At 47.2% G+C, this 27,028-nt stretch overlaps 1 protein-coding gene across 1 annotated transcript in view; it reads left to right on the forward strand.

Moving 5' to 3' along the window:
- The window catches only part of Dync1h1 (dynein cytoplasmic 1 heavy chain 1), a 66,950-nt gene that overhangs the window by 5,772 nt on the left and 34,150 nt on the right, over positions 1 to 27,028 (forward strand). The window contains exons 2-28 of the mRNA XM_028883808.2: positions 3,334 to 3,421; positions 4,720 to 4,893; positions 5,010 to 5,265; positions 5,546 to 5,732; positions 7,810 to 8,081; positions 8,167 to 8,394; positions 9,140 to 10,216; positions 10,679 to 10,858; positions 11,919 to 12,068; positions 14,404 to 14,550; positions 17,514 to 17,654; positions 18,573 to 18,749; positions 18,861 to 18,971; positions 19,056 to 19,175; positions 20,015 to 20,254; positions 21,059 to 21,214; positions 21,381 to 21,494; positions 21,895 to 22,005; positions 22,079 to 22,288; positions 22,439 to 22,585; positions 22,751 to 22,917; positions 22,997 to 23,170; positions 23,647 to 23,812; positions 24,088 to 24,276; positions 24,471 to 24,665; positions 25,645 to 25,927; positions 26,157 to 26,257. Coding sequence (XP_028739641.1) covers positions 3,334 to 3,421; positions 4,720 to 4,893; positions 5,010 to 5,265; positions 5,546 to 5,732; positions 7,810 to 8,081; positions 8,167 to 8,394; positions 9,140 to 10,216; positions 10,679 to 10,858; positions 11,919 to 12,068; positions 14,404 to 14,550; positions 17,514 to 17,654; positions 18,573 to 18,749; positions 18,861 to 18,971; positions 19,056 to 19,175; positions 20,015 to 20,254; positions 21,059 to 21,214; positions 21,381 to 21,494; positions 21,895 to 22,005; positions 22,079 to 22,288; positions 22,439 to 22,585; positions 22,751 to 22,917; positions 22,997 to 23,170; positions 23,647 to 23,812; positions 24,088 to 24,276; positions 24,471 to 24,665; positions 25,645 to 25,927; positions 26,157 to 26,257 — 5,561 coding nt within the window. The remainder of the gene's footprint in view (positions 1 to 3,333; positions 3,422 to 4,719; positions 4,894 to 5,009; positions 5,266 to 5,545; positions 5,733 to 7,809; positions 8,082 to 8,166; positions 8,395 to 9,139; positions 10,217 to 10,678; positions 10,859 to 11,918; positions 12,069 to 14,403; positions 14,551 to 17,513; positions 17,655 to 18,572; positions 18,750 to 18,860; positions 18,972 to 19,055; positions 19,176 to 20,014; positions 20,255 to 21,058; positions 21,215 to 21,380; positions 21,495 to 21,894; positions 22,006 to 22,078; positions 22,289 to 22,438; positions 22,586 to 22,750; positions 22,918 to 22,996; positions 23,171 to 23,646; positions 23,813 to 24,087; positions 24,277 to 24,470; positions 24,666 to 25,644; positions 25,928 to 26,156; positions 26,258 to 27,028) is intronic.

Consider the following 27,028-nt stretch of genomic DNA (forward strand, 5'->3'; position numbering starts at 1 on the left):
TCGGGGAAGGACTGCTTCAGAGTTTCCAGTTGTGTCAAGTGGTTATAGGATGTTCTTTTATTGTCTGTATGTTACTTGAGTGTTATTTGGTGATGTGTTTCATCTATCTATTTATTTTTGTTTTTTCAAGGCAGGATTTCTTTGTGTAGCCTTGACTGCCTGGAAGTAGCTCTGTAGATGAGGCTAACCTCAAACTCACAGAGATCCACCTGCCTCTGCCTCCCAAATGATGGGATTATTTTAGAAAACTGAAGGGAACAGTATTTCTTTTCTCCTCCTTCTCTTCTTCCTTCTTCTTGTTTTTGTTTGTGTTTTTGTTTTTCACGACACAGTTTCTCTTGTGTAGCTCTGGCTGTTCTGGAACTTGCTGTATAGACCAGGCTGGCCTCGAACTCACAGAGATCTGCCTGCCTCTGTTTGCCGAGTGTTAGGATTAAAGACATGCTCCTTCAGGCCTGACAAGACAGTATTTCATAATTCCCCTGACTTGACAGCGTGTCTTAATGTGCTTTGTCTTACTTGCTCTTTGTCTTACTTGCATTTCAGAGATTGTAGGCATAGGTGTGGCTACTTCCAGGCAGCAGGGTTATCTTATAATGTAGTCAATTTGAATTGTTGCAAAATCAGTTGATTTATAAAGGGTTTTTTAAATAGTTTTTAAAAGGTTAAAAAATTAAAAACTTCCCTTAGCATTCATTTGGGCAGGTCTTTGGTGGGAGGATCCTGTACAAGAGGAACATGTTGGATCTCTTGCCAAAGTTTGGCTTCATAATCTGGAGGGAGGGACACAGGCTCAGTGCTGGGCACTCCCCACTCCATAGCACTGGGTGACAGCCTTTAGTGGTCATGCTCCAGATTCTTAGACAACAGAGGACTTCTGAGGGGAGCCATACAGCCAACAGATCTGACGTTCTGCACCTCCGGGGGCTTGCTTTTCAACATCCACACCACACAGTAGACCATCTCTCCTCAGCTGAGATGCTGAGTGCCAACCCAGTCAGAGAGAAGTGGCATGCAACATCTGGGTAGGCGCTGCCTTCTCAGTGTGCCTGAGGCCTTAGGGTACAGTCAGAAGATGCCAACTCCCACATAATGACAGTTATTACTTTTAAATACAAGAGGTAGTACCGGGCATACTAGAATGCTCTGCCACCCACTTCTTTCTCCCCTTCCCAAAATTAGATCAAAAATAGTTTTTTGGAAGGAAAGTCTTCTGGATAAGATACATTCCATATCATGCTTTCTAGTATGGATTTTGTTCTAAAAATTAGTTTACAAGGAAATGGTTTTCTTTATGGCATTTGCATACATAGGTGTCATTTTACTTTGTTATTATTCAGCTCCATTTCTCTTTGCTCTCCCCATCCTACCTGATCCCCTCTTACTGCTCTCCTGCTTTTCTCCAAATAATCCCCACTTCTGTTTTCACCTCACATGTATCTCATTACCCTTCTTACTCCCTGCGCCAAGACTGCTTCCTCATCTCTCACAGTCCTCTTTCCACCCCACCCCACCCACCCCACACCCCTGACTTAAATCAGAAGCCCACATATGAGAGAAGAGTTTGGTCTTTGAGTTCGCTAATCCTGAGTTTATTTACTCACCAGTGATCTTCAGCTCCACCCACTTTGTGCAAACAGCGTGACTTAGAGTTTTGCTTTTGCCAGGTGGTGGTGGTGGTGGTGGTGGTGGTGGTGGTGGTGGTGGTGGTGGTGCACACCTTTAACCCCAGCACACAGGGAGGCACAGGCAAGTGGATCTCTGTGAGGTCTCTCTGGTCTATAGAGTGAGTTCTAGGACAGCCAAGGCTACACAGAGAAACCCTGTCTTGGGGAAAAAAAAGATTTTGCTTTTGTCTCATCTTAAACTAACAAAGCAGATAGCGTTGCTCCGGCGCTGTATTTTATACTTGAATTTCATGGATTGATAGCTAAAAGAAGCCTCGTAGACCACCCAGTTTAGTGTCCCATGCCCTTCTCTGCTTATGAGTTTGAAGTTCACACCACTCAGCCTCTGCATCTTCTGTTATGTTTATTGCTTTTTCACCTTCCTCGTGGCTTAAAAATGAAGGCAGGGCTGGTGTGGTGACTCATGCCTTTAATCTCAGCACTTGGAAGGCAGAGGCCCCCAGGGTTATACAGTGAAACACTGTCTCAAAAAAAAAGGGGGGGCGGGGGAAGAAGGGGGTGATATAAATGAGGAAATGTATAAATGATTCTGTTAAATCCCTAAATTGTATGTAGATTTTGCTAATGCTGGTCTTTCACATTGCGAGTCATTGTGGAGATAATTCAGCTAGAATGTTCAAATGCTTTAGAGGTTATTTATAACTTGATAGAGAAGTTTGCTCATCTTTTAGTGCTATTTTATTTTGAAACAGAGTCTCACTATATGGACCAGGCTAGCTTTAAACTCACAGATATCCTGCCTCCCAGGTGCTAGGATTAAAGGCCTGTGCCACCACACCCAGATCCCTCTTAAAAATTCTTTGTATAATTTTGATTTTTAGTTTGGAAGTCTGACTCACATGCCTCCTGAGACTGTCGTAGGGCCAAGTTCCAATAAGCTTTGAGTGCTGTGTGCTCTGTGGGCCATGTGGTCTGGGCCTTCCATTAGCTGAGGTGGAAAAGGTGGTTCTATTTGAAGCCCACCAAGACTGACAGGTGCTTAGCATGGCAAAGGAAAAGCCGGGTGACTGCCTCTGGGGGCATTTCTTGTCAGCAGTCTTCCAGGGTGGGTTTCTCCCTTGGCCTGGCCCTGCCATGTGCTGGTGAAAAGCTGGTGTGGACTTGTAGGTCTCTGCATCCTCACGGTGCTTTCCAGCTTGAGCATCTTGGGGACCACTTACTTACACTCTGTACCTGGACAACAGGGCTAATAGTCCTGCCAGCCTAGGGCTGACTGTATGACATGGAAATGCTTGTCATGTCATGTATTAAGAGCTGAATACTCAGGATAGAAAGAGATGTGTACGTTTGAGACACAGGGTGAGTGTAGTGGGCTGGGACAGTGAGAAGTTGGCAGACACTGCTGGCACCTGGCACTGCCCACAGGCGTGCCTTGCCCTGAGCCTTCATTTGTGTCCTCTTGTGAGTCCTTCCAACAACCCTAGCCCTCAGTATTGCCTGGAAGATACAGAGAAGTCAGCCTCCTTGTCCCCAAGATCACACAGCAAACAAATGCCCGACTTAGGAGTCAGGAAAAACAGGTAGTGCCAGCACCTGGGGACTTGAGAGGTGGGGTGGGAGGGGGTGAGGGCCAGTCTCTTAAGATTTGATAGATAAGAAATGAGAAATGCCAATGTGAATTTGATAATATTATTATGACTTGTAGAGGATGTTGGTGATGAAGGAGAAGAGGAGAAAGAATTCATTTCCTATAACATCAACATAGACATTCATTACGGGGTCAAATCCAATAGGTAAGTTGTGTGAGTATGCTATTATGATAATGAGCCACAGGTCTACTGCACATGAACACATCCTGAACATAGGCAAGATTTCTAAGTCAGTTTAAATTCTGAAACATTCCAGTTTTAATAGTCACACATAGTGCTGGTCTTATGTTTCAGCTGTCATGTACTTACTAGTAGTTTGGGGTTTCAACTAGATTTTATTCTTTGGTCTAATAATAATCTCTGCTTTTATTTGTTTTCATCATTATAAATTAATAGTAAACATTCTTGTGTACAGGCCTGATTGTTTTTAGGATAAATCCTTCAAAGTAGTATTACTAATTCACAGGAAAGACATCATTAAAGTTTTAATGAATGTTGCTAGATTTTCCACCTTCCAGAAAGTTTGTATCAACTTGTAATTCCAGTAGAAACTTTCAAGTTTCCATATATGAATACTATCATTATTCTGCATCGGCAGTCAAGACTTCTTAAGCAATTTGAAGACTACAGGGGGATTGCTAAGTATAGTGGTACACACCGTACCCCAGCATGTAGAAGGCTGAAGCTAGAGGATCAAGCTTGGGGTCAGCCTAGTCTGCATAGGAGGAAAAGACTGTCTCAAAAAAAAAAAAAAAAAACGTTGCAGAAGAGTTGTGTGGACAGTGAGTAGAACTCCCAGACAGGAGTTGCTGGCATTTGCCACACAGGGGTTGGGGAAGCACAGTGATTTACCTAACCTGCACTGCAATATATATATATGTGTGTGTGTGTGTGTGTGTGTGTGTGTGTGTGTGTGTGTGTGTGTGTGTGTGTGTATGAGTGTATGAGTGTATGCATATATGTATGTATGTGTGTGTGTATGCATATAAATTTTTCCTTCAGCTTCCCGTCTTTTGCAGTACTGAAAGCATTCTACCACTGGGTAGATCACAGTACAGGAGCCTTTCCTCTACTTCTACCACATGGGTTCCAGGGTGGAGGACAGGGGATTGATACAGGATACAGTCATTCTCCCATAGTGGGAAAGGAAGATGGTCACAGCTAGAAAAGCAACCATTCAGTCTGGTTGGTTGGTTGGTTAGTTTGAGACAGGTCTCACTATGTATTCCTGGCTGGCCTGAAACACAAGAGATACCCCTGCCTCTGCCTTCTGAGTGTTGAGATTAAAGGTGCATGCCACCACACCTACCCAGCTCAGTGTGTTCTTAATATAATTTTAAGTTAAACATTCAAATGAAGTTTTGTTTTCAGCACAAAAACTATAGCTGTTAAAACTACTAAGAGTGGGACTTCTCTGTTCTAATTCTGCCTTTGCCTCTTAGCTTGGCATTCATCAAGCGAACTCCTGTGATTGATGCAGATAAGCCAGTGTCTTCCCAGCTCCGAGTCCTCACTCTTAGTGAAGACTCACCCTATGAAACACTGCATTCTTTCATCAGCAATGCAGTGGCTCCTTTTTTCAAGTCCTACATCAGAGAGTCTGGCAAGGCAGACAGGTAAGCCCTGCTTTCTGACCGAGTCTGGGCTCTGTCTTGTTACAGCAGTGTATCTCCTTAATACTGAACAGACCTTACATAATGCTCTAGTTCTGAGATACTTCATGTCTTTGTAGGGATGGTGATAAGATGGCTCCTTCAGTTGAAAAAAAGATTGCAGAACTTGAGATGGGACTCCTTCACCTGCAGCAAAATATTGAGATCCCAGAGATCAGCTTGCCTATTCATCCCATTATCACGAACGTTGCAAAGCAGTGCTATGAGCGTGGAGAAAAGCCCAAAGTTACAGATTTTGGTGATAAGGTTGAAGACCCAACTTTTCTTAACCAATTACAGTCTGGAGTTAATCGGTGGATCCGAGAAATTCAAAAGGTAAGAGCACTGTGAAATGATTTGCTTTTTGGCAGTGGTTTGCTCTTTTAATGTCTGGGAAGCTGCCCCAAGTTCTGGTGTGACTAACGTGATGGTAGGAGCCCCTCCTGTTTCTAGGGATGTTCATGCAGGGCCAGAGTCTGGGCAGATTAGTAAGTATACTGTGAATTGTGGGAGCATTTAACCCAACCACCTGGCCAAGCTGCAAACCAAACCCTTCAAATGTACAGGGGAGAGATCAACTTGAGGTTTACAAGTCAATGTCATCTTATCTTCAAAGGTGACCAAACTCGATCGAGATCCTGCGTCGGGAACTGCCTTGCAAGAAATCAGCTTTTGGCTAAACTTGGAACGTGCACTGTACCGCATCCAGGAGAAACGGGAGAGCCCTGAGGTCCTCCTGACTCTGGACATCTTGAAGCATGGCAAACGTTTCCACGCCACTGTCAGTTTTGACACTGACACAGGTAAGACCCGAGCTGATAATTTGATGCATAAGTTATTGATCTTGCTTCCTAAGGTCTTTGATGATTTAGATGACAACTAGTAGCTGCACTGTGGGATAAGACCCAGGCCCAGGCTTGTCTGTACCAGCGGGACACACCCTAAACACTGCTATTCTCTTAACCCCTTTTCTCTCTGGCATCTTGTCTCCTTCTTACCTTAGTCCTATGGGATAAAATTCTAGGGCTCCCCTCAGCACCTACACATTCCATTCCCCTTCATGACTTTTGAGAAACTAAGACAGTTTCTAGTCCTGAGGATAGTGAGCCCTGGGACTTGGCCTCCTATCACTCCACTGTGTGGTTGCTGGGTAGTCAGGTGGTCATTGCCCGTGCTGCAGAAGGAAGGCGAGCACATCATTGTTGCTTTCCTACTCTGTTACCTTCTCCGCCTTCCTCCTTCTCCTGAATGGTCAGGAAGTGCAGAGCTGGGCGTGATGCACACCCGTCTCGTCTCAGCATCTCCTCTCCCCACCCCCAGTGCCGAGAATTGAACCCAGTCTCTTAGATCCTGAGTAAATGCTCTTCCACTGAGTTAGCCCCAGCCTAATCATAGAACTTTGGAGTTAGAGGTAGGATTCTAAGGCCAAGGCCAACCTGATCTACATAGCAAGACAGCCAAGGGATAGGCATGTAGCTCCATGGTAGAGTGCTTGCCTAGCAAACATAGGTCTTGGGTCCAGTACCAAATTCTGTAGTAGGTTAACTAATTCTTTTTTTTTTTAAGATTTATTTTATTTATCATGTATACAGTATTCTGTCTGTGTGTTTGCCTGCATGCCAGATCTCATTACAGATGGTTGTGGGCTACCATGTTATGTGGTTGCTGAGACTTGAACTCGGGACCTTTTGAGCAGTCGATGCTCTTAACCTCTGAGCCATCTCTCTAGCCCAACTAATTCCTTTTTAATAGCAACAGTAGGAGTGAAGTTGCATTGGCATGTACTAAACCCAGAAATGTTTGGCCAGTATCTATTTGTAAAGCATTTCTACAAGCTCCATAGCCACGAAGATCAAGTAATTAAGACCCATTTATTTCCTCCCAACAAAAGGTGGTACTCAGCATTTTAAGTAAGGAAATCTCACGTAGAGCTCTTCAGGCTCCCATGACCACCTTACAAATGTTAACTGGCATTCACCAACACTGATATGTACATTCGATTCTTTAATTTAAAACAACTCTGAAACTTTAATTACTTCTCCCCTTTTTTTAAAGAAAAAAAAAAAGATGGGTTTTTATGTAGTCAAGTAGCCTAGACTGGCCTCAAACTTGGTATAGAGCCAAGGATGATCTTGAACTCTTGACCATCCTGTCTGCATTTCCCCAGTTCTGGGGTAACAGGAGTACCACCTCACCTTGCTTTGAATCTTTCTTCCCTAATACTTTTTAAAAATCTTATGTCAGAGGAAGAGGTAGACCAAAAGCCAGTTTTTCCTGTGAGTCTATGTTCATGATGACACCTTTAAATTCAGCCGTTAGTGAGTGGTCTCAAGACTGACATTCAAGTTTCTTTAAACTTAATTATTACAGTAAAACATGTAGACAATAATAAAGCAAAATATAAAGTTAAGCCATACAGTTGCCTCCAGCAAGTTTTGGGGTGCAAGGCTGGCTACCATCCATTTTTAACATAAGTATTGTGTGTGTGTGTGTGTGTGTGTGTGTGTGCGCGCGCGCGCGCACGCATCATGTGTATGCATGGTGCCCACCGAGGCCAGAAGAGGCTATTGGGTCCTGTGGAACTGAAAACTTATCATGGTTGTAAGCTGCCATGTGGGTGCTGGGAACCAAACCCAGGTCCTCTGCAAGAGCAGCCAGTGCTCTTAACTACAGCGTCATCTCTCAACCCATCTCTGCTCTTAAGAAAAGCAAAACTGAGGCCACGTTAGGGCTAGTGGTACTTTTTTTTCCCCAAATACCATGAATGATTTTTCTGTAACTAAAGCATTTATAACATCAAAATGGATTCCATAGTTAAGACATCGTTTACTTGACTTTATTACTTTCCACAAAAGCCATTAACCCTTTCTGTCAATCCAGGTCTCAAGCAGGCATTGGAAACAGTGAATGACTACAATCCTCTGATGAAAGATTTCCCTCTAAATGACTTGCTCTCTGCCACTGAGCTGGACAAAATAAGGCAGGCACTTGTTGCAATTTTCACACATCTGAGGAAGATCCGAAACACAAAATACCCCATTCAGCGGGCACTGCGTCTTGTGGAGGCAATTTCCAGAGACTTGAGTTCTCAGCTGCTCAAAGTCTTGGGCACTAGGAAGCTGATGCATGTAGCTTATGAAGAATTTGAAAAAGTAAGTCTTAGTTCTTAGAAAAGCACCCTGAACCAGTGAGATGATGTGACGTAATGACAAGTCCATCGCCTGCATTTCGCCGTAGGTCATGGTGGCTTGCTTCGAAGTCTTCCAGACGTGGGATGATGAGTATGAGAAGCTCCAAGTGCTGCTGAGAGACATTGTCAAGAGGAAGAGGGAAGAGAACCTGAAGATGGTGTGGCGCATCAACCCTGCTCACAGGAAGCTTCAGGCGCGGCTTGACCAGATGAGAAAGTTCCGACGCCAGCATGAGCAGCTGAGAGCGGTCATTGTCAGGGTCCTGAGGCCACAGGTACGCCTCTGTCACAGACGTTCAAGTGCTCTATGCTTTGATGCCTAGTTCACCCTTTTAAAGAACTAACTACTTGGTACTTAGTGTTTTCTTCAGTTTTCCTTTCGTCACTTGTCATCTTTGAGATCTTGTGATGCTGCGTTATGTTGTTCTAGGTATCCAGATACTTAGTGTGCTCAGCATGGGGTACAGTGCAGAGCAGAGTACTGGCCAACGTGTGAGGTCCCAGCTCCCCCACCATGCTCCACCCATTCCTTCTGCCCTTCACCTTGAGAGCCCTAGAGCCAGACACCCTGGGTTTAGATTGTAGTGTGTGACTTTTACAGAGTCCTTGCCCATAAATTATGAGAAATGATTGTTTATCTCTGAACTTTTAATTAAAATAATTCAGGGCTTCCCTTTTTCTTTGTACATTTTTGGTAGAGTTTTTTGTTCTGTTTATTTTTTTTGTCTTGTTCCGTCCTAGGGATGAAAGTCGTCAGGTACTGTGTTGCTGAACGACACCCTAGTCCTGTATGTTCTTCTCCTCTTTGCATCCCCTCTTCTCTTTCACCAGTTAGTCTTTCCTTTCTGAAAAAATAAAGACAAAAGTGTGCCAGGAGATCGTATGGCGCGGTCATGGCTGGATTGTGACTATCAAGGAAAGAAGGTTTAAAAGGCCACACTGCTGCATCGTAACCCTGTGCTCTGCAGTGACAGAATTCACCTCTTTTGCAAATATTTTTGTTCCAAATCTTTCTTTTAGGTCACAGCAGTTGCACAACAGAACCAGGGAGAGGCACCTGAACCCCAAGACATGAAGGTGGCTGAAGTCCTCTTTGATGCTGCAGATGCCAATGCTATCGAGGAGGTGAACCTGGCCTATGAGAATGTCAAGGAAGTGGATGGGCTGGATGTTTCCAAAGAAGGTACAGAGGCTTGGGAGGCTGCCATGAAGAGATACGATGAGAGGATCGACCGTGTGGAGACCCGCATCACTGCCCGCCTTCGAGATCAGCTCGGCACAGCCAAGAATGCCAACGAGATGTTTAGGATTTTCTCCAGGTTCAATGCACTGTTCGTTCGCCCACACATCCGAGGGGCCATCCGAGAATACCAGACCCAGCTGATCCAGCGTGTAAAAGATGACATCGAATCTCTGCACGACAAGTTCAAGGTCCAGTACCCTCAAAGCCAAGCTTGTAAAATGAGTCATGTCCGTGACTTGCCTCCTGTGTCAGGGTCTATCATCTGGGCTAAACAGATTGACAGACAGCTCACTGCCTACATGAAGAGAGTGGAAGATGTCCTGGGCAAAGGCTGGGAGAACCACGTGGAAGGGCAGAAGCTGAAGCAGGATGGAGACAGCTTTCGAATGAAGCTCAACACCCAGGAGATCTTCGATGACTGGGCAAGGAAGGTTCAGCAGCGCAACCTTGGTGTCTCGGGGCGCATCTTCACCATTGAGAGTGCTCGTGTGCGGGGTCGCACTGGGAACGTGCTCAAGCTGAAGGTGAACTTCCTTCCAGAGATCATAACTCTGTCCAAAGAAGTGCGAAACCTCAAGTGGCTTGGCTTCCGTGTGCCACTTGCAATTGTGAACAAGGCTCACCAAGCCAACCAACTCTACCCATTTGCCATCTCACTGATTGAAAGTGTCCGCACTTACGAACGTACCTGTGAGAAGGTGGAGGAGCGTAACACCATCTCGCTCTTGGTGGCCGGCTTGAAAAAGGAGGTGCAGGCCTTGATCGCAGAAGGCATTGCCTTGGTGTGGGAGTCCTACAAACTCGACCCCTACGTGCAGCGCCTGGCAGAGACGGTGTTCAACTTCCAGGAGAAGGTAACTTAATTTGACCCTTCAGCATGTGTGGTGAGTCTAGTCAGGGAACGCTGGTTCTCCCCAGCAGTCTGTAAATGGGAGCTAAAGCCGCTGGAGCTCGGGAGGAGAGACGTTTCCTGGGGCTTTGGGGATGCTGGTGAGGAACACTGAGAAATCTAGAGAAGGACATGGGGGCCCTAGGCAGGTGCCGATACAGCTAGAGGGAGAGGTGTCTCCAGACCTGTAGGAGTGCTTGTTCCCTGAGCAGGGCAGGGGGGAAGACACCGGTGGTGTTCCTGGCTGTCCTGTCCTGTCCTCTCCGGGGCCATGCAGGGGAGCCGCATCCTCACGCCAGCGCCTAGGGCTAGCTGTTTACGGAGGGAGGGACTTCTCTGCCCTCAGTGAGCAGAGTTCTTCATGAGGGGAACAGGGTAAAAGTCATAGAGCAAGTGGATGTTTTAATGCTAAACACACCTCCTCCAGGTGGACGATCTCCTGATAATTGAGGAAAAAATAGACCTGGAAGTCCGTTCCTTGGAAACCTGCATGTATGACCACAAGACCTTCTCCGAAATCTTGAACCGAGTTCAGAAAGCAGTGGACGACCTCAACCTGCACTCCTATTCCAACCTGCCCATCTGGGTCAACAAGCTGGACATGGAGGTACGGCGGGGCAGCCCGGCGGGCTGGCGGCCGGGGCGCTTTCCGTTGCTGCTGTCCCCGCAGGCGTGAGCCCTGTTAGCCGCGGCCTTTAGTTGTCTGCAGAGCATTTCCTTAGATCCTCACTTGGCTGGTCCTCCAGAATCCCTCAGCCAGTGCCACAGCAGAATGCGCTGTGCCCTGTCCCCTGCGGTTCTCAGCTGGGAGCAGGGAGTCGAGGCCCAGAGGAGAGCCCCTCCTTTTGCTGGACACATGCCAGCTTCCATTGGTCTTTCTCTCCTGGTCAGAGGACTTGAGTTGTTTTCTTCTTTTGGTGGCAGCGGTGGTGCTGCTGGGCATGGAGTGCAGTGCCTTTCTCACCATTGATCCACTCTGCAGCCCCAGCCCTCCGGGCAGCCCTCTCTGACCACTGCCCTCTCCACACCAGAGTCCTAAAGCCGTGGGAGGGTAAGGCCAGGCCTGAGTGACTTTTCTTACCACCGCATTTGGAGAGGACAAGTGGCTGGAGAGGCCAGAGCAGAGGTTACAGATTGAACGTGACTGGTTCTCTCCGTAAATTTAAAATGGTTTCCACGCAGAGGATATGGTAGGAAGAAAGTTAACAGCCCACAGAGGCTGTGGATGGCCCTCAGCCCTCACATTCCTGCGGTGTTGATGGCCTTGGGCACACTGGTGGCCAAGACATGCAGAAGTCCTGTCTGTCACACAGGAAATTTGCCTCATTCTGGACAGAGAGAAGGCTTTCTTCTACTTGTTGAGGAAAATGGCTTGATCGTCAGTCAGTTTCTAGTTTCACCTCTAAAGCTAGCTACCTCCAAGCCCCACAAATTCGCACTTAAAGTGAATTTTCCATCATAAATAATAGCCTCTACAACATGGCGTTAAGTCTCCCTGTCACTGAGGAGCCAAGTCCCAAAGGTAGAGATGAGGCTGGAGATGGGATGGAAGGGAGACAGGATGGCAGTTGCAAACCCGGCTTTGACACACCTGCCACCTTCTCATTCTCGTGCTTTGTGAGCTCCCCTGCAAGAGCAGCCACTCAGTGACTGCGCTTTCTCTGTAGATCGAAAGGATCCTGGGTGTTCGTCTGCAAGCTGGACTCAGAGCTTGGACCCAGGTTCTGCTTGGACAAGCAGAAGATAAAGCAGAAGTTGACATGGATACAGACGCTCCACAAGTTAGTCACAAGCCTGGGGGAGAGCCAAAGATCAAAGTGAGTATTTCCATCAGCACTCACCTGGGTATAAGCAAAACAAGTTCCTCCCCTTGGGAAGGACCTCTAGAAGCTAAGGCAAGAGGATCACAAGCTCAAGGTTGTCCTAGGCTATGTAGTAAGACCCAGTCTCAAAAAGAGGACAAGGTCTAGGGATATAGCTCAGTGTTAGAGCGCTTGTTTAGAATTTGGGAATCCTAGATTGGATTCCTGGCACTGGGACTGGGGACTGTCGGGTATACAGAGAAGTCCCCTCACACTGGAAAAGCCTGACAGCACCACCGGTGATGTGGGTGTTACTACGTGCTTAGAATGTCCTGTGATGGGAGGCACTTCACACCTGCTTTTCTCCAGGAAACTACGAGAGAAATAAAAGCTCACACTGATGGTCAGTCTACACAGCATCTGACCAGAGCTCTCCTAAAGTGTCAGGGTCATGGAAAATAAATAGTGCCTTGGGTTGGAAAGGGTTGAGAACATAGGACAACTAAATTCAGGTTGCAGGGTGATCCAGGGTGACACAGCAGTGTCAGTGAAGCTGCTGAAACACTTTGTACTTTCTTTGCAATCTCCTATCAGTTTAAAATAATTTCAAAGCAGCCATAAAGAACTCAAAGTCTAATTTAAGAAACATACACGAGGGCATTCTTACTTGCCCAGTATCTGTGTGATAAACTATTTCAAAAACTGCATGTAACAAGTTGTCTGAGTCCAGGCCAGCAGCAGAGCAGCCCCATGCTGGGCAGGAGGCTGAAGGCTTTGCATTGTGTTAGCAGGAACTGTGTGCTCCCAAAGGTGTCTGCTTGGCAGTGATCCATGCACCCTGTACTTGTTTCCTGTTTGCATTCTTTGTGTTTATTTACCTATACATTTGGCTCACAGCATGGACACCCAAATGAACTACACCAGTAGTCTTGATCTGAGAGAAGAAGCCATTGGCACTTTCTTAAACTACAAGCTCTATCTTTTTTTCTATTTTTTAAAAACATTTTATTTTCATTTATATTAATGTTTTTGTACATGTGTGCCATGTGCTTTGCAGAGGCCAGAAGAAGGTGTTATATCGCCTGGAGCTGGAATTACAGCTCATCGCTGCCTGATGTGGGTGCTGGGAACTGAACTGGGGTCCTCCAGACGATCAGGATGTGTGTGGTCTTAACTGCTTGTGCCAGCTCTCCTGGCCCTTCGTCTGTCTTTCTTTTCCTTTGCTTTGGGGTTTTGTTTTGTTTTTTTGAGACAAGGTCTCTCTGGACCTGGTTGTCTGTAGACCAGGGTGGCTTGAACTCACAAATATCTATTTGCCTCTGTCTCCTGAGTGCTGGGATTAGGGATGTGTACCACTACATCTCCTCTTTCTTTTTTCTTTTCTTTTTTTCTTTCTTTTTTTTTTTTTTTTTTTTTTTTTTTTTTTTTTTTTTTTGTTTTTTTTTTTTTTTTTTTTGGTTTTTTTTGAGACAGGGTTTCTCTATGTAACTTTGGTGCCTGTCCTGGATCTCACTCTGTAGACCAGGTTGGCCTCGAACTCAGAGATCTGCCTGCCTCTGCCTCCCGAGTGCTGGGATTAAAGGCGTGCACCACCACCACCACCACCGCCCGGCTCCTCTTTCTTCTTTAATGCTTAATTTCTTAACTTTTTAGTCCCGTAGTTCTTTGTTCCTAAATCATTCTTTAGGTAAATTTTTAAAATTACATTTATTTGCTTGGGGAAGGAGCATGTGTACCATGGCCTGCTTGTGGAAATCAGAGGATGCCTAGTGGGAGTCAGTTCTCTCCTTCTTCCGTGTGGGCCTAGGGGTCAAACTCAGTTGTCAAGGCTAACAACGTCCCCTCTACCAGCTCAACCATCTCATCAGCCCATAAACATGCTTTTTAAAATATTGTATCCCAGTGAAACAATACGTGTGTCTGACTTAATAAATTCATTAGCCAGTGGAGATGAAGTTGGAACTCTGAACTAGCCTGAAGTACTGACTTGAGGTAGCACAGACAGTGGAGATCGGATCACTCACCATATGGCTGGCAGCAGGGCCCACCTCCCCGCTGCTTCAGAGATACTAGTTTTTCAGGCCTCGAGGTCATTCTATTGAGCATGTGGATTCCAACACAGGCACCAGGGCACCTCGAGCAGATGAAGCAGTGCCTGTCCCCAGCCTCTTGTGATCTTAGAGGGACAGATGTGAACTGGTCCAGGAGAGCATCTGATAAAATGACAGACTTTGTGGTTCTAACCAAAGATGTCATCATTTAGACAAAGAAGATTTTTAAGAATCAAAACCATTTTATTAAAATATGTTGCTGAGTAAAAACAAAACTTTTTTTTTTTTTTTTTAAACAGAACGTTGTTCATGAGCTAAGAATAACAAACCAGGTAATCTATTTGAATCCACCCATCGAAGAGTGCAGGTACAAGCTATACCAGGAGATGTTCGCCTGGAAGATGGTTGTGCTGTCCCTGCCCAGGATCCAGAGTCAGAGGTACCAGGTAAGCATCCAGGGGCTCCAAGCATGTGCCCTCTGACCAGGTCTCACCTGGACTCGGATGCTACTTCTCAGGATGTGTCATTAAACAAGCCCTGTACATGTCTTTTCATGTACAGGTCCCGTGTTCTAAGGGAAAGCTTGGCATTTGCAGTCTCCCTCATCTCCTCAAAGTTTCCTCCATGAGCTTCTTTGGTTTTTCTTTTCAAACGGGGTTTCTCTGTGTAGCCCTGGCTGTTTTGGAACTCACTCTGTAGACCAGGCTGGCCTCGAACTCATCTAGATTCTTCTGGCTCTGCCTCCTGGGCTCTGGTGTCAAAGGCACCTGTCACTATGCCTGGCCCATGAACTCCTTTGATAACCCCAGTCCTCCTGTTTTCCTCTCTACCCCATTGTTATTTTGTTTGGTTTTGGACATCGGGTCTCACCGTACAGTCCTAGCTGACCACCAGCCTCAGCCTCCTGAATACTGGGATGGCCACACCCACCTTCTACTTTAGAGAAATTTTCAAGCACGTGCAGAAGTGGGAACCACGAGCTCCTATCTGCAGCCTTATTTATTAGTACGTCGCTGTTCTCACTCCATTTGTAGCTCCCCACCGACAAGTCTAAAGCCAATCGTAGATTATAGTCTTCCTGGTATACTTGTAGGGCCAGAGGAAAACCTGAAAGACCTTTTTGTCCATAATTCTAGCCAGGTTCCACAGCTCTGCCATACAGTCTGTTCTAGAACTTAGTAATTATGCTAGAACCACACCCTTTACAATTTAAATAAATAAACAAGTTTATTATTTTTTCAATTTTAATTTTTATGTTTATTGTCTTTTTTTTTTTTTTTTTCCTGCTTGTATGTCTGTGTGAGGGTATTAGAACCCCTGGAACTGCAGGTACAGTCTTGAGCTGCCGCATGGGTGCTAGGAGTTGAACCTGGGTCCTCTGGAAGAGCAGCCAGTGCTCAGAACTACTGGGCCATCTTTCCAGCCCCAAAACACACCTTTTCCCCCCATGACTTTGAGCATAAATGTCACTCTTCTAGGGCTTATTTGTTTTTGTTGTTGTTGTTGTTTTAGTTACAGTTATTTGGGGTGTGTTTGTGCATACACACACTTTTTCACCTATCACAGAAATTCTGTGAAGGTCAGAGAACAACTTGCAGGTCAGATATCTCCTTCCACCTTGTAAGGTTCATTCTGGGAATTGAACTCAAGACATGGGCTTGGCCTCAGGTGCCTACTGAGCCATCTCCCTGGTCCTTGAGTATGTTTTGCTCAGCTAATCAAAACCATGCTATGAATTTTGGTTTCTGTCCCAGGCATCTACATTATCATTTTTGTGATCCTCCTTGTCCTATTCTGTGTTTAAGGCTTTGCATTGTCTTGTTTCTCTCCACACTGACAAATGAAAGCTTGCCTGTTTCTCGACACTAATACTCAGACACTTGAGCACCCTCCAACCAGCTCTGCTCTGACACAGCCTTCTCCACATTCACATACAACCTGACCTTACCCAGAGCCCAGGCCCATCTCTGCAGTTGCTGCTTCCCATTTCTGTTTTGTCCTGTAGATGAATTTCTAAATGGTCTTATTAAATAAAAACACGGAGCCAAATATAAGGGTGAAAACCTGAGAGATCAGGGAAAAATAGGGAAAGCTAACCTCACCCCACCAACTCCACAGCTTCCGAAGAGACCTACTCCTGTATATCCACGCCTATTGCCTTTCTGTTCTGTTGCTCTCTCAGCCCCTCTTCCCCTTCCTGCCCAGCTCTGTCACTTCCTGTCTGTCTGTACAGACCTCTAGACCTCTGTGGTTGGTGCTGGGATTAAAGGTGTGTGTCTTCATGCCTGGCTCTGTTCCCCAGTATGACCTTGAACTCACAGAGATCCAGACACATGCCTGCCTGCCGAGTGATAAGAATAAAGGCGTGTGCTGCCATTGCCTGACTTCTGTTTAATATAATGGCTGTCTTTTTCCTCTGATCTCCAGGCAAGCTTTATTATTAGCGCACAAATGAAATATCACCGCACTGTCCCACAGCCATGACTTGGTGCCCTCTTGCTGTACTCTTCCTCTCTGGGCCTGCCTTCCACCCAGTCCAGAAACCATGTGTTAGCTGTGACGTCTGTCATCACAGTCTTTAAAGTTCACCCTGGTCTGTTTCCCCACAGTCCCTGTTCCCACTCTGTCCGAGGTGCCACCATCTTCTTGGGTTACTAATGTTTCCTCCTGCCATTCTCCCTGCCTCTGCTCCCTAAAACTAGTCTTCGCTTACGGAGCAAACCTGCCTGCCTTTGCTCCTCTGTGGCTCCTCTCACAGCCTGCCGCCTCTCTTGTGGAAAGAGGCAGTCCTGGTGCTTGTTGGGCCCATAGTTACCTTTTTGCCTTTCTGACCTTAATTTCTGCTTCTCCCCTCCTGGCTCTGCTCAGGCCTCACTGAACTCTTGCTAGCGCTCAACCGTGCAGACTGACTCTGGTCAATCTGGCATCAATCCCTGTACTACAAAAACTAAGTAAAGCATGACCAATCCCTGTCCTATCTCTTTCCTACTCATTCTGCACAGACTTGCTTCCCATCTGACACTCTGTACATGGGTGTTCTTTGTCTTGATCCTCCTATAGAATCTGACTTCATGGGAGTGGGAGTGTCTGTTTATTGTACTTAGACTGAGGCCTAACGTGTAGGAGGTGCTCAGGCAGTTCAGATGAACCAAGGGCTCCTTGCATTCTTTACCCTGTGCCATTAGTGTCTCCATGTTTTCCAGCTTGTGGTTACTCTAGTGTTCCCTTTATTGGTTTAATGAGTTAAATATAATCAGGCATCTTGTTACTTGTGCCTAGGGAAAGTGGATATTATCTCTTAAAAGATAATCTTTTGATGGTGACTTTTAGTCATTTTTAGTAAATAAAGGTGACTGAGATTGACATTGTGTGCACTGTTTAATATTTGTATCCTGCTCTTGTTGGTCAGGTGGGCGTGCATTATGAATTGACTGAGGAAGAGAAGTTCTATCGGAATGCATTGACACGCATGCCCGATGGCCCTGTCGCCCTGGAAGAGTCATACTCGGCGGTCATGGGCATTGTGACTGAAGTTGAGCAGTATGTTAAGGTAAAATGCTCTTGACTCCCTCCCAATGCAGTGGATACTCTATTCTAGACATGCAAGAGGATGAGAGAAGGGCTGGGGTGTAGCTAGAGGCCCTGGGTTCAATCCCCAGCACCACCAAAAAAGGAAGAAAGAAGGAAAAAATACTGGGAAGGTCTTAATAGGTAGTATGGTCCATTGGGCAACACTTGCTTTATTTATTTATTTATTATCTATCTTCTATGTGTTTTTTTTTATTTGGAGGCAGGGTCTCACTCCTTATTCTAGCCCTGGCTGGCCTGGAGTTACTTGCTTTGTAGACCAGGCTGACCTAGACCCTGGAATTCTTTTGTCTCCTGAGAGCTGCAATACATGTGTGTCCCCACACTTGGCTGCGTCTTACCATGTAGCGTGGGCTGGTCTGGAACTCACTCTGTAGACCAGATTTGCCTTGCACTCACAGAGTTCACCTGTCTCTGCCTCACAGTGCTAGGATTAAAGGTTGTGCACCATCACACCTCATGATTTCCTTTGGTTTTTCGAGACAGAGTTTCTCTTGTGTAGCTTTGCGCCTTTCCTGGAACTCACTTGGTAGCCCAGGCTGGCCTCGAACTCACAGAGATCGCCTGCCTCTGCCCCTCCCTCCCCCCCAGTGCTGGGATTAAAGGCGTGCGCCGCCGCCGCCGCCGCCGCCGCCGCCGCCGCCGCCGCCGCCGCCGCTGCTACCACCACCCGGCCGATTTCCTTATTTTAAAGCCAAGTAGGGTCTTAACTCTGGTTTTCAAGCAAAGTAAATTTTCTCCTTTTGCTGTATGAGTTCTGAGACCGAAGTGAGGTTTTCTAATGGCATGAAAACGTGACTCTGGACTGTGGCATAGTGTTGCTAGTATATGCGTGGTCTACAGAACAGCAGCTGGAATCGGGCGTGTTCCTTCTTTGCAGGTCTGGCTTCAGTACCAGTGCTTATGGGACATGCAGGCGGAGAACATCTACAACAGGCTTGGGGAAGACCTCAACAAGTGGCAGGCCCTCCTGGTCCAGATAAGGAAGGCCAGAGGGACCTTCGACAACGCAGAGACCAAGAAAGAGTTTGGACCTGTGGTGATCGATTACGGCAAGGTGAGCGTGGCTTGTTCTCCAGCGGTGTCAGGAGACTGGAAAAGCTGCACTGGTGTGTGGCTCTGCACTGGAGAGAAGTGACAAGGGCTGTGTGTGTCACTTCACCTGCAGGTCCAGTCCAAGGTGAACTTGAAGTATGACTCCTGGCATAAGGAGGTGCTCAGCAAATTTGGGCAGATGCTGGGGTCCAACATGACGGAATTCCATTCCCAGATCTCAAAGGTGAGGAGTGGGGATGCTGCGCAGGGAACTGGCGGCTGCAGGTTTACCTGGTCCCATGGTAAAATATGGCCTTCTCTCCAACAGTCTCGCCAAGAGCTGGAGCAGCACTCTGTGGACACGGCCAGTACCTCTGACGCAGTGACCTTCATCACCTATGTGCAGTCTCTAAAACGCAAGATCAAGCAGTTTGAGAAGCAAGTGGAAGTGAGTTCTCACGTTTGACCCGTGATTAGCTGTTAATATCTTATGTTCTGAGGGACTCAGCACCTGAGGAGCGTTTCTTACAGTGGGCCATAAGCCACCATGTGTGCCATGACCACCAGATGTGCTTGTTAGAATGCACTGTGGCAAGCCTGGTGTGGTGGCACACACCTGCAGTCACACACCTGCAGTCCAGCATTTGGGAGGCTTAGGCAAGAGGATTGTGAGTTTAGGCCAGATTGGTCTTCATAACAAGATCTGGTCTCAGAAAAGAGGCTGCTGGGAGCAGAGACGTGCCTGAGTGGGTAAAGGCACCTGCTGCCAAGCCTGGTGACCACGAGGTGAAAGGAGAGAGCCGACTTCCACAAGTCCTCTGCCTTCCGAGCACATGCTGCCATACATGTGCTCCCTGCCACACACCCCCTAAATGCATGTGAAGAAAAAGCGTGCAGTGGAGCCTAGGAGTCTGCCCTTGAAAGGCTCTGGGTGGTTGTCATGCACAGTTAGGTTTGAGAGGCACTGTCTGCCCAAACCTCTGACTGTTTTCGAGAACTTAGGAGTGGAGTGTTCTCTTGTAATTTAGGGTAAGGGATGAGGCACACAGCGCAGGGGCTCTGTGGCCCTGGGTGCTGTTAGGTGTGGTAACTGGCGGCCACTCCAGGCTCTACACCGTCACTCTGACCACAGTAATCTGCAGGTGGACAGCTGTGGAAGAGCAGATGCCGTGGTCTGTGGTTCTGGGCGGGCGTGGGGTGGGGTGGGGTGTTCTCTCTTGTTGGGACTTTGGCAGCAGTTTTCCTGTGGTTATAGAAAACAAAAACATGATCTTTTAACTCTCAAAGCTCTACCGCAATGGGCAGCGGCTGCTGGAAAAACAAAGGTTCCAGTTCCCACCTTCTTGGCTTTACATTGACAACATCGAGGGTGAGTGGGGGGCCTTCAATGACATCATGCGCCGGAAGGACTCTGCCATTCAGCAACAGGTGGCAAACCTGCAAATGAAGATCGTGCAGGAGGACCGAGCTGTGGAAAGCCGCACCACCGATCTGTTGACAGACTGGGAGAAGACCAAACCCGTCACGGTGAGCGTCGCTAAGCCTGCCCGCCTGCAGCATAGCATGGGTTATTGCTGTCAGGAATGGGAAACCCCGCTGGGCTTAGCTTTCCAGAACTAAAGATGGGATTGCCCTCTGTAATTAAAAGGCTGGGCTGGCAGCCAGTCCTGTAGGCTGAGGCAGAGGATCACCTGAGTGTGTGAGTTTAGGGCAGCATAGCAAGCTAAAAGCAGTAGCAATAGAAAGTGAGGGGCTGGAAACAGACCTGGTAGAGATCCTACCTAGTGTGTGGATGCCCTGGGTGTTTGTAGATAGTAAGTGGGAAAGCCAGGGCAGCCATCTGTTTACCCAGAGGGATAGTCATTTCAGTCAGGTATTGGTATTTGTTTAGTTAATGTCTGTGGGTGTTCTGCCTGCATGTCTGTCTGTGCACCGTGTGTATGCAGCACCTCTGGAGGCCAGAAGAGGGTGTCAGATCCCTTGGAACTGGAGTCAGAGACAGTTGTGAGCTGCCATTTTGGTGCTAGGACTCGAACCCAGGTCCTTTGGAAGAGAGCAGCCAGTGCTCTTAACCACTGAGCTGTCCCTCTAGCCCCCCAGGAGAGGTTTTTAGATGGTTAAAACTTGTTTTGCTGTTTTTAAACTGCCCTTAGACATGCTCAGAATTTAGAATTTGTTCCCCACAGCTCAAGGTTCACAAGGCAGCAGCTAGCTGCATGCATCATGGGGAGATGTGGTTCCTGTCTTGTCCCTGTTGGCCCTCCAACATCTTTAAGCCCAGGGCCCTCTCCTGGGACAGTCCTGCCACTCTCTGTGCTCTGGCTATTCCAGGGCAATTTGCGCCCCGAGGAGGCTCTTCAGGCCCTGACCATATACGAAGGGAAGTTTGGCCGGCTGAAGGATGACAGAGAGAAATGTGCAAAGGCCAAGGAAGCGCTGGAACTGACAGACACGGGACTCCTCAGTGGCAGTGAAGAGCGTGTACAGGTAAGGACCCGTGAGTGCAGTCTGGAGACCTGCTCCACTAGGCTCTGCCACCGTCCTGGTCATCCGAAGGGCCCTGGCAGATGCTAAGGTGGTTTTTCTTTTTGTTGCTGATTTGTAAGCTGCTCTAATGTCCCCAATTTAACTACCTTGCTGTTCTCAATCACAGGTGGCCTTGGAGGAATTACAGGACCTCAAAGGTGTTTGGTCAGAGCTTTCTAAGGTCTGGGAACAAATTGATCAAATGAAGGAGCAACCATGGGTCTCAGTTCAGCCTCGTAAGGTAACTTGTTGAAGTGGATGTCTGAGTCTGTCTACATATTAGCAGTCACAGAAAGAACTTTGCAAGTTCACAAGCTGTCACTTATGTCCTTACGTGTTATTTATATGATTCATCGAGACTGACGTGAACCTTGTCTTAGAGCCATTCCAAAGCTTGCAGCTCAGTAGGTGGAGTGCTCACCCAGCCTGCACAAAACCTTAGGTTCAGTGCCCAGAACTCCGGCTGCTCGAGTCAGGGGGGCCTTTGTAAGTTCAAGGCTAGCTTTGGATACATGAGACCAGGTATCAGAAGGAAATTAAAAAAAAAAAAAAAAAGGCCATACAGTGTTGTTGATGTTGGTTTGTGTGTGTGTGAGAGAGAGAGAGAGAGAGAAACTCCATTCTCTTGTGTCTCCTAACAGCTTCGACAGAACTTAGATGGCCTCTTGAACCAGCTGAAGAACTTCCCTGCGCGGCTTCGGCAGTACGCCTCCTATGAGTTTGTTCAGAGGCTGCTGAAAGGCTACATGAAGGTAGGTGACTCTCCCTCCGGGTACTGGGTGTCTTTTCAGAGGACACTGCTCACATCCTGTCTGCCCTGCACAGATTAACATGCTGGTAATTGAACTGAAGTCTGAGGCGCTTAAAGACCGGCATTGGAAACAGCTGATGAAGAGGCTTCACGTGAACTGGGTGGTTTCTGAGCTGACCCTGGGCCAGATCTGGGATGTTGACCTCCAGAAGAATGAAGCTGTTGTCAAGGATGTACTGCTGGTGGCACAAGGGGAGATGGCTTTGGAGGAATTTTTGAAGCAGGCAAGTGATGGGAGTGGGTGTCAGGCTGTTGATGGATTTGACTGTAAAACGAGGCGTTGGCATCTATGTATCTCTGTCCCCAATGTTTGGTGCCTACAAATGCTGAGTGCTGATTTGTGCCAGTAATGGCTTCTTCCTGGCTCCACTCAGATACGGGAAGTGTGGAATACATACGAACTGGACTTAGTCAACTATCAGAACAAGTGCCGCCTGATCCGAGGCTGGGATGATCTCTTCAACAAGGTCAAGGAGCACATCAACAGCGTGTCCGCCATGAAGCTCTCTCCATACTATAAGGTTCGTTGCCGGGGCACTCTTCTGCAACTGGGATTACACCTTAAGTGTCTGCTTATGTAAAATGTGGGTCAGACAGCTTGATGGGATCCTGATTGCAATTTCCCATCACCTTTGGCATGTCCTTGGGGGGAAAGGTTGAGCTCTGCCCGCCTGTGTACCCACCAGGTGTTTGAAGAAGATGCCCTGAGCTGGGAAGACAAGCTGAACCGGATCATGGCCCTCTTCGACGTGTGGATTGATGTGCAGAGGCGCTGGGTCTACTTGGAGGGCATCTTCACAGGCAGTGCGGACATCAAACATCTGCTGCCCGTGGAAACCCAGCGCTTCCAGAGGTACAGCTCCAGCAGGATCAGGCACTGGCAGGGCTGAGGAGCCCCTGCAAAGGCTGACCCGCTCTCCTTTGTTCTCTAGTATCAGCACAGAGTTTTTGGCTCTGATGAAAAAAGTCTCCAAGTCTCCACTTGTGATGGATGTTCTGAACATACAGGGAGTACAGCGGTCTCTGGAGCGGTTGGCAGACCTGCTCGGAAAGATCCAGAAAGCCTTGGGGGAATACCTAGAACGAGAGCGGTCGTCTTTCCCCAGGTAAGCTGAGAGAGCCAAGTTCAACTGGGCTCTGCTCCCTTTTCCTGGTGTCACTCAGCTTTGATGTCGAGGATTCTGGTGACCAAGTCACTGACTGAGTCCTCTGCCTCGAAGCACTGGTTTCTAATGCTCCCAAACTCCCAGTTTTCCACCCCAGTTCACTAAGCTCATTTTCCTGCCAAGCCACTTGCTCACTCCAGGGTCTAGCCCTGCTGTCTCCTGAGTGGCCTCTCCTCCTTTCCAAGGAATTTGCTTAGAGTGAGTGGAGCAGATGCTGTCAAAATGACTTTGGTGAATGACGTTGAACTCCTCCAAGTCTTATTGTAACATGTTTCTGGCCGAGCCCTGGCAGGTGTTTGCAGGAGAGCTGAGTTCAGGCTGGGGGTCTTCCTTCCAGCTGCCTCTCCTGTACTTGAGCATTTGCTCAGTCACCCTCTGTACACCAGGCAGTAGCCGCTGGGTTGTATTGATTTCAGGTTCTACTTTGTGGGTGACGAAGATCTGCTTGAAATCATTGGAAATAGCAAGAATGTCGCTAAGTTGCAGAAGCACTTCAAGAAAATGTTCGCTGGCGTTTCCAGCATCATCTTAAATGAGGACAACTCTGTGGTCCTTGGCATTTCATCTCGAGAAGGAGAGGAGGTAGGTAGTATGACTGTGACTCAGAGCCGGGCGGTGGTGGTGCACGCCTTTAATTCCAGCACTCGGGAGGCAGAGGCAGGCAGATCTTTGTGAGTTCGAGGCCAGCCTGGTCTACAGAGCAAGATCTAGGAAAGGTGCAAAGCTGCACAGAGAAACCCTGCCTCAAAAAACTAAAAAAAAAAACTAAAAAAAAAAAAAAAAAAATGACTGTGACTCAGAAACTTCTCTCACATACTTGCACTCTTAATTCTTGACATGTTTTTTTTTATCTTCAGGTTATGTTTAAAACTCCAGTGTCCATCACTGAACACCCCAAAATCAATGAGTGGCTCACTCTGGTGGAAAAGGAAATGAGAGTCACCCTGGCTAAACTTCTGGCAGAGTCCGTTACAGAAGTGGAGATTTTTGGAAAAGCAACCTCAATTGACCCAAATACCTATATTACTTGGATTGATAAATACCAGGTAATATTTAAGAGAAGCAGGCAGGCTGAAGATAGAAGCGCTGACTGACTTGAAAATGACCCCTTGGGAACTGGGCAATGGCACCTGTAGTCTAGCTCTTTGGGGAATCGAGACAGGAAGACTACCCCAAACAGTGTAGTGATACCCCATCTCAAAAAAATGACCCTGTGGATCTGCTGTCTTGTTTCTTTCAGGCCCAGTTAGTGGTATTGTCAGCCCAAATAGCCTGGTCTGAAAACGTGGAGAATGCGCTAAGCAGCGTCGGGGGAGGTGGTGATGTGGCCCCCTTACAGTCCGTGCTGAGCAATGTGGAGGTCACCCTCAACGTGTTAGCAGACTCTGTCCTCATGGAGCAGCCCCCTCTCCGAAGACGGAAGCTGGAGCACTTGGTGAGCCTCATGCCTGAGCCCCTTCTTAACTCGCAGCTCAAGTAGTGAAAGGAAAAGAGGCTTAAAAATGGACCTTTTGGGGGCTGGAGAGATGGCTCAGTGGTTAAGAACACAGACTGCTCTTGCTGAGGACCTGAGTTCGATTCCCAGTGGCTTACAGCTGCATGTAACCTCAGCTCCAGGGAGATCTCTGACCTCTAGGCCCTTGAATTCATGTGCACATACTCCCCATGCACATAAATAAAAAAAAAAAAAATTAATGGGCTTTTTGTATAAAAGAAAAGTAAGCTGGGAGTTGTGGTCTACACCTGTAACCTTAGCACTGGGGAGGTAGAGGCAGGAGACTCGGGAATTCTAGGCCAACCTGGCTTACATGCAGACATAGGCATTCAGTCTTTGGTTCTCTGTTCCTCTTTAAAGAGAATCTTGGTGAAGGCTAGGTTGGTAAAATGCTTGCTGCACTGCATTCCAGTGCCCCGGGTCCTGGAAAAACTGCTCAAACAATAAAGGTGGATTCCCCTGAAAAGTGACACCCAGAGTTGACCCCAGCCTCTGTGCACACATGCGTACATACCCCCACAAAAGGATGATGTGTTATGGAGGTGTCGGGTGCCTAGATGGGAGGAAGAAAGTGACCAGCTTTTTGAGGGTGTACACTCCCCAATGGGGTGACTGCAGCAGCCTGGTGGCACGAAGTGGGCAGCCTGTGGGGTAGACATGAGAAAGCTGCTCTGTCTCGTTCAGCTGCACAGGGCTGTTGCTTACAGTAGGTTTTTGGCTTTTGTGTTTTCTGTAGCTCTGAGTCTGTGATACTGTTGTGTGGATATGTGGATGACATTTCCACTGTCCCTACAGGTGAAGTTCTGTTGGGGTTTGGAATATTTGCTGCTAGTCACTGTAACAGCCTAAATCCTAATGTAAACTTAACAGATAGTCTGCAGAAGTTACTTTAACTTGTGGCAAATTTTTACTTCCTCAGATCACAGAGTTGGTTCACCAAAGAGATGTTACCAGATCCTTGATCAAAAGCAAAATCGACAACGCCAAGTCTTTTGAATGGCTCAGCCAGATGCGGTTTTACTTTGACCCTAAGCAGACTGACGTGCTCCAGCAGCTATCCATTCAGATGGCAAACGCCAAGTTTAACTATGGCTTTGAGTACCTGGGCGTTCAGGACAAGCTGGTCCAGACACCCCTCACTGACCGCTGCTATTTGACAATGACACAGGCCTTGGAGGCCAGGCTTGGGGGCTCTCCATTTGGTAAGTTATTTCACAAACTGGACAGATGGGGTCGGGGCAGGTGTCATTTTTATACACTAAGCTGATGGTTGGGGTGCTTTTCTACATTCCATTGTTTCTACATTCTAAAATCTTTAATTTCCTTGTATTTATTACATCTGAATTTCAAAATAAATGTATGGCTCTCTTCAAGCTAAGGATTTGCTACCAATTAGGTAATGGACTAAATTGCTTTTCTTTCAAATAACAGGACCTGCTGGAACTGGGAAGACTGAGTCCGTCAAAGCCCTTGGCCATCAGCTGGGGCGCTTTGTCCTGGTCTTCAATTGTGATGAGACCTTCGATTTCCAAGTAAGACTTTTTTTTCACAGCATCTAAAACCATTAAGCTCCCCCTCTCAAAAGCTCAGTACTACATGCCTTACCTGGTGCTATTCTGAACTGCAGCAGAGCCCAACACACACATTGACGTCAACTTGACCTTCATAGTCTCAAAGTTAACCATTATTGTTTGTCTAAAATGGCCATTGCCTGTTTGTGTATTTATGTATCTGAGACTGGGTTTCCTTGTGTGGTCCAGGCTGGCCTGGAACTCATAATTCTATCTCAGCTGGGCTGGCAGGCATGCACAGTCGTCTGTAGCAGTATCTATCCTCCCTTCCCAACCAGGGGTCAAGACCAGAATTTAAATATGCTAGCCAAGTGCTCTGCCCCATGCTACACCTCCAGCACTGGAGGGGGTACTTTGCCAGCTAATGCTTAGTGTCTGTGTCTGAAAAAGTGACTATTATGCAAACGATTTTCTTTGCTAACAAAGTGATAAAATAAAACAACGGTTTTGTCAGAGGGGTGTTATTGACACAGGATGGAACATGCATTTCTCAGCACGTCTTTGTAATGGTGATGCTGTTTGTGAATGAAGAATGACTCACTGAGTGTTTGCATTGGGAGGTAGACAGTGTTCTCATTTGAAGGGAGTAGTTAAAGGTCTCAGAAAGGTGTGCCTTACGCAGGGTTAGACAAGTCAGCTACAGTTGCCAAAGACTGCACACCAGAGATGCCTCCCCACAGTTCTGGAGCCTGGAAACCCACGTGGTTTTGATAGTCGGCTCCCAGTAAGGCT

The sequence above is a fragment of the Peromyscus leucopus genome, chromosome 14 (genome assembly GCF_004664715.2).
Source record: "Peromyscus leucopus breed LL Stock chromosome 14, UCI_PerLeu_2.1, whole genome shotgun sequence".
Classification (NCBI taxonomy): Eukaryota; Metazoa; Chordata; class Mammalia; order Rodentia; family Cricetidae; genus Peromyscus; species Peromyscus leucopus.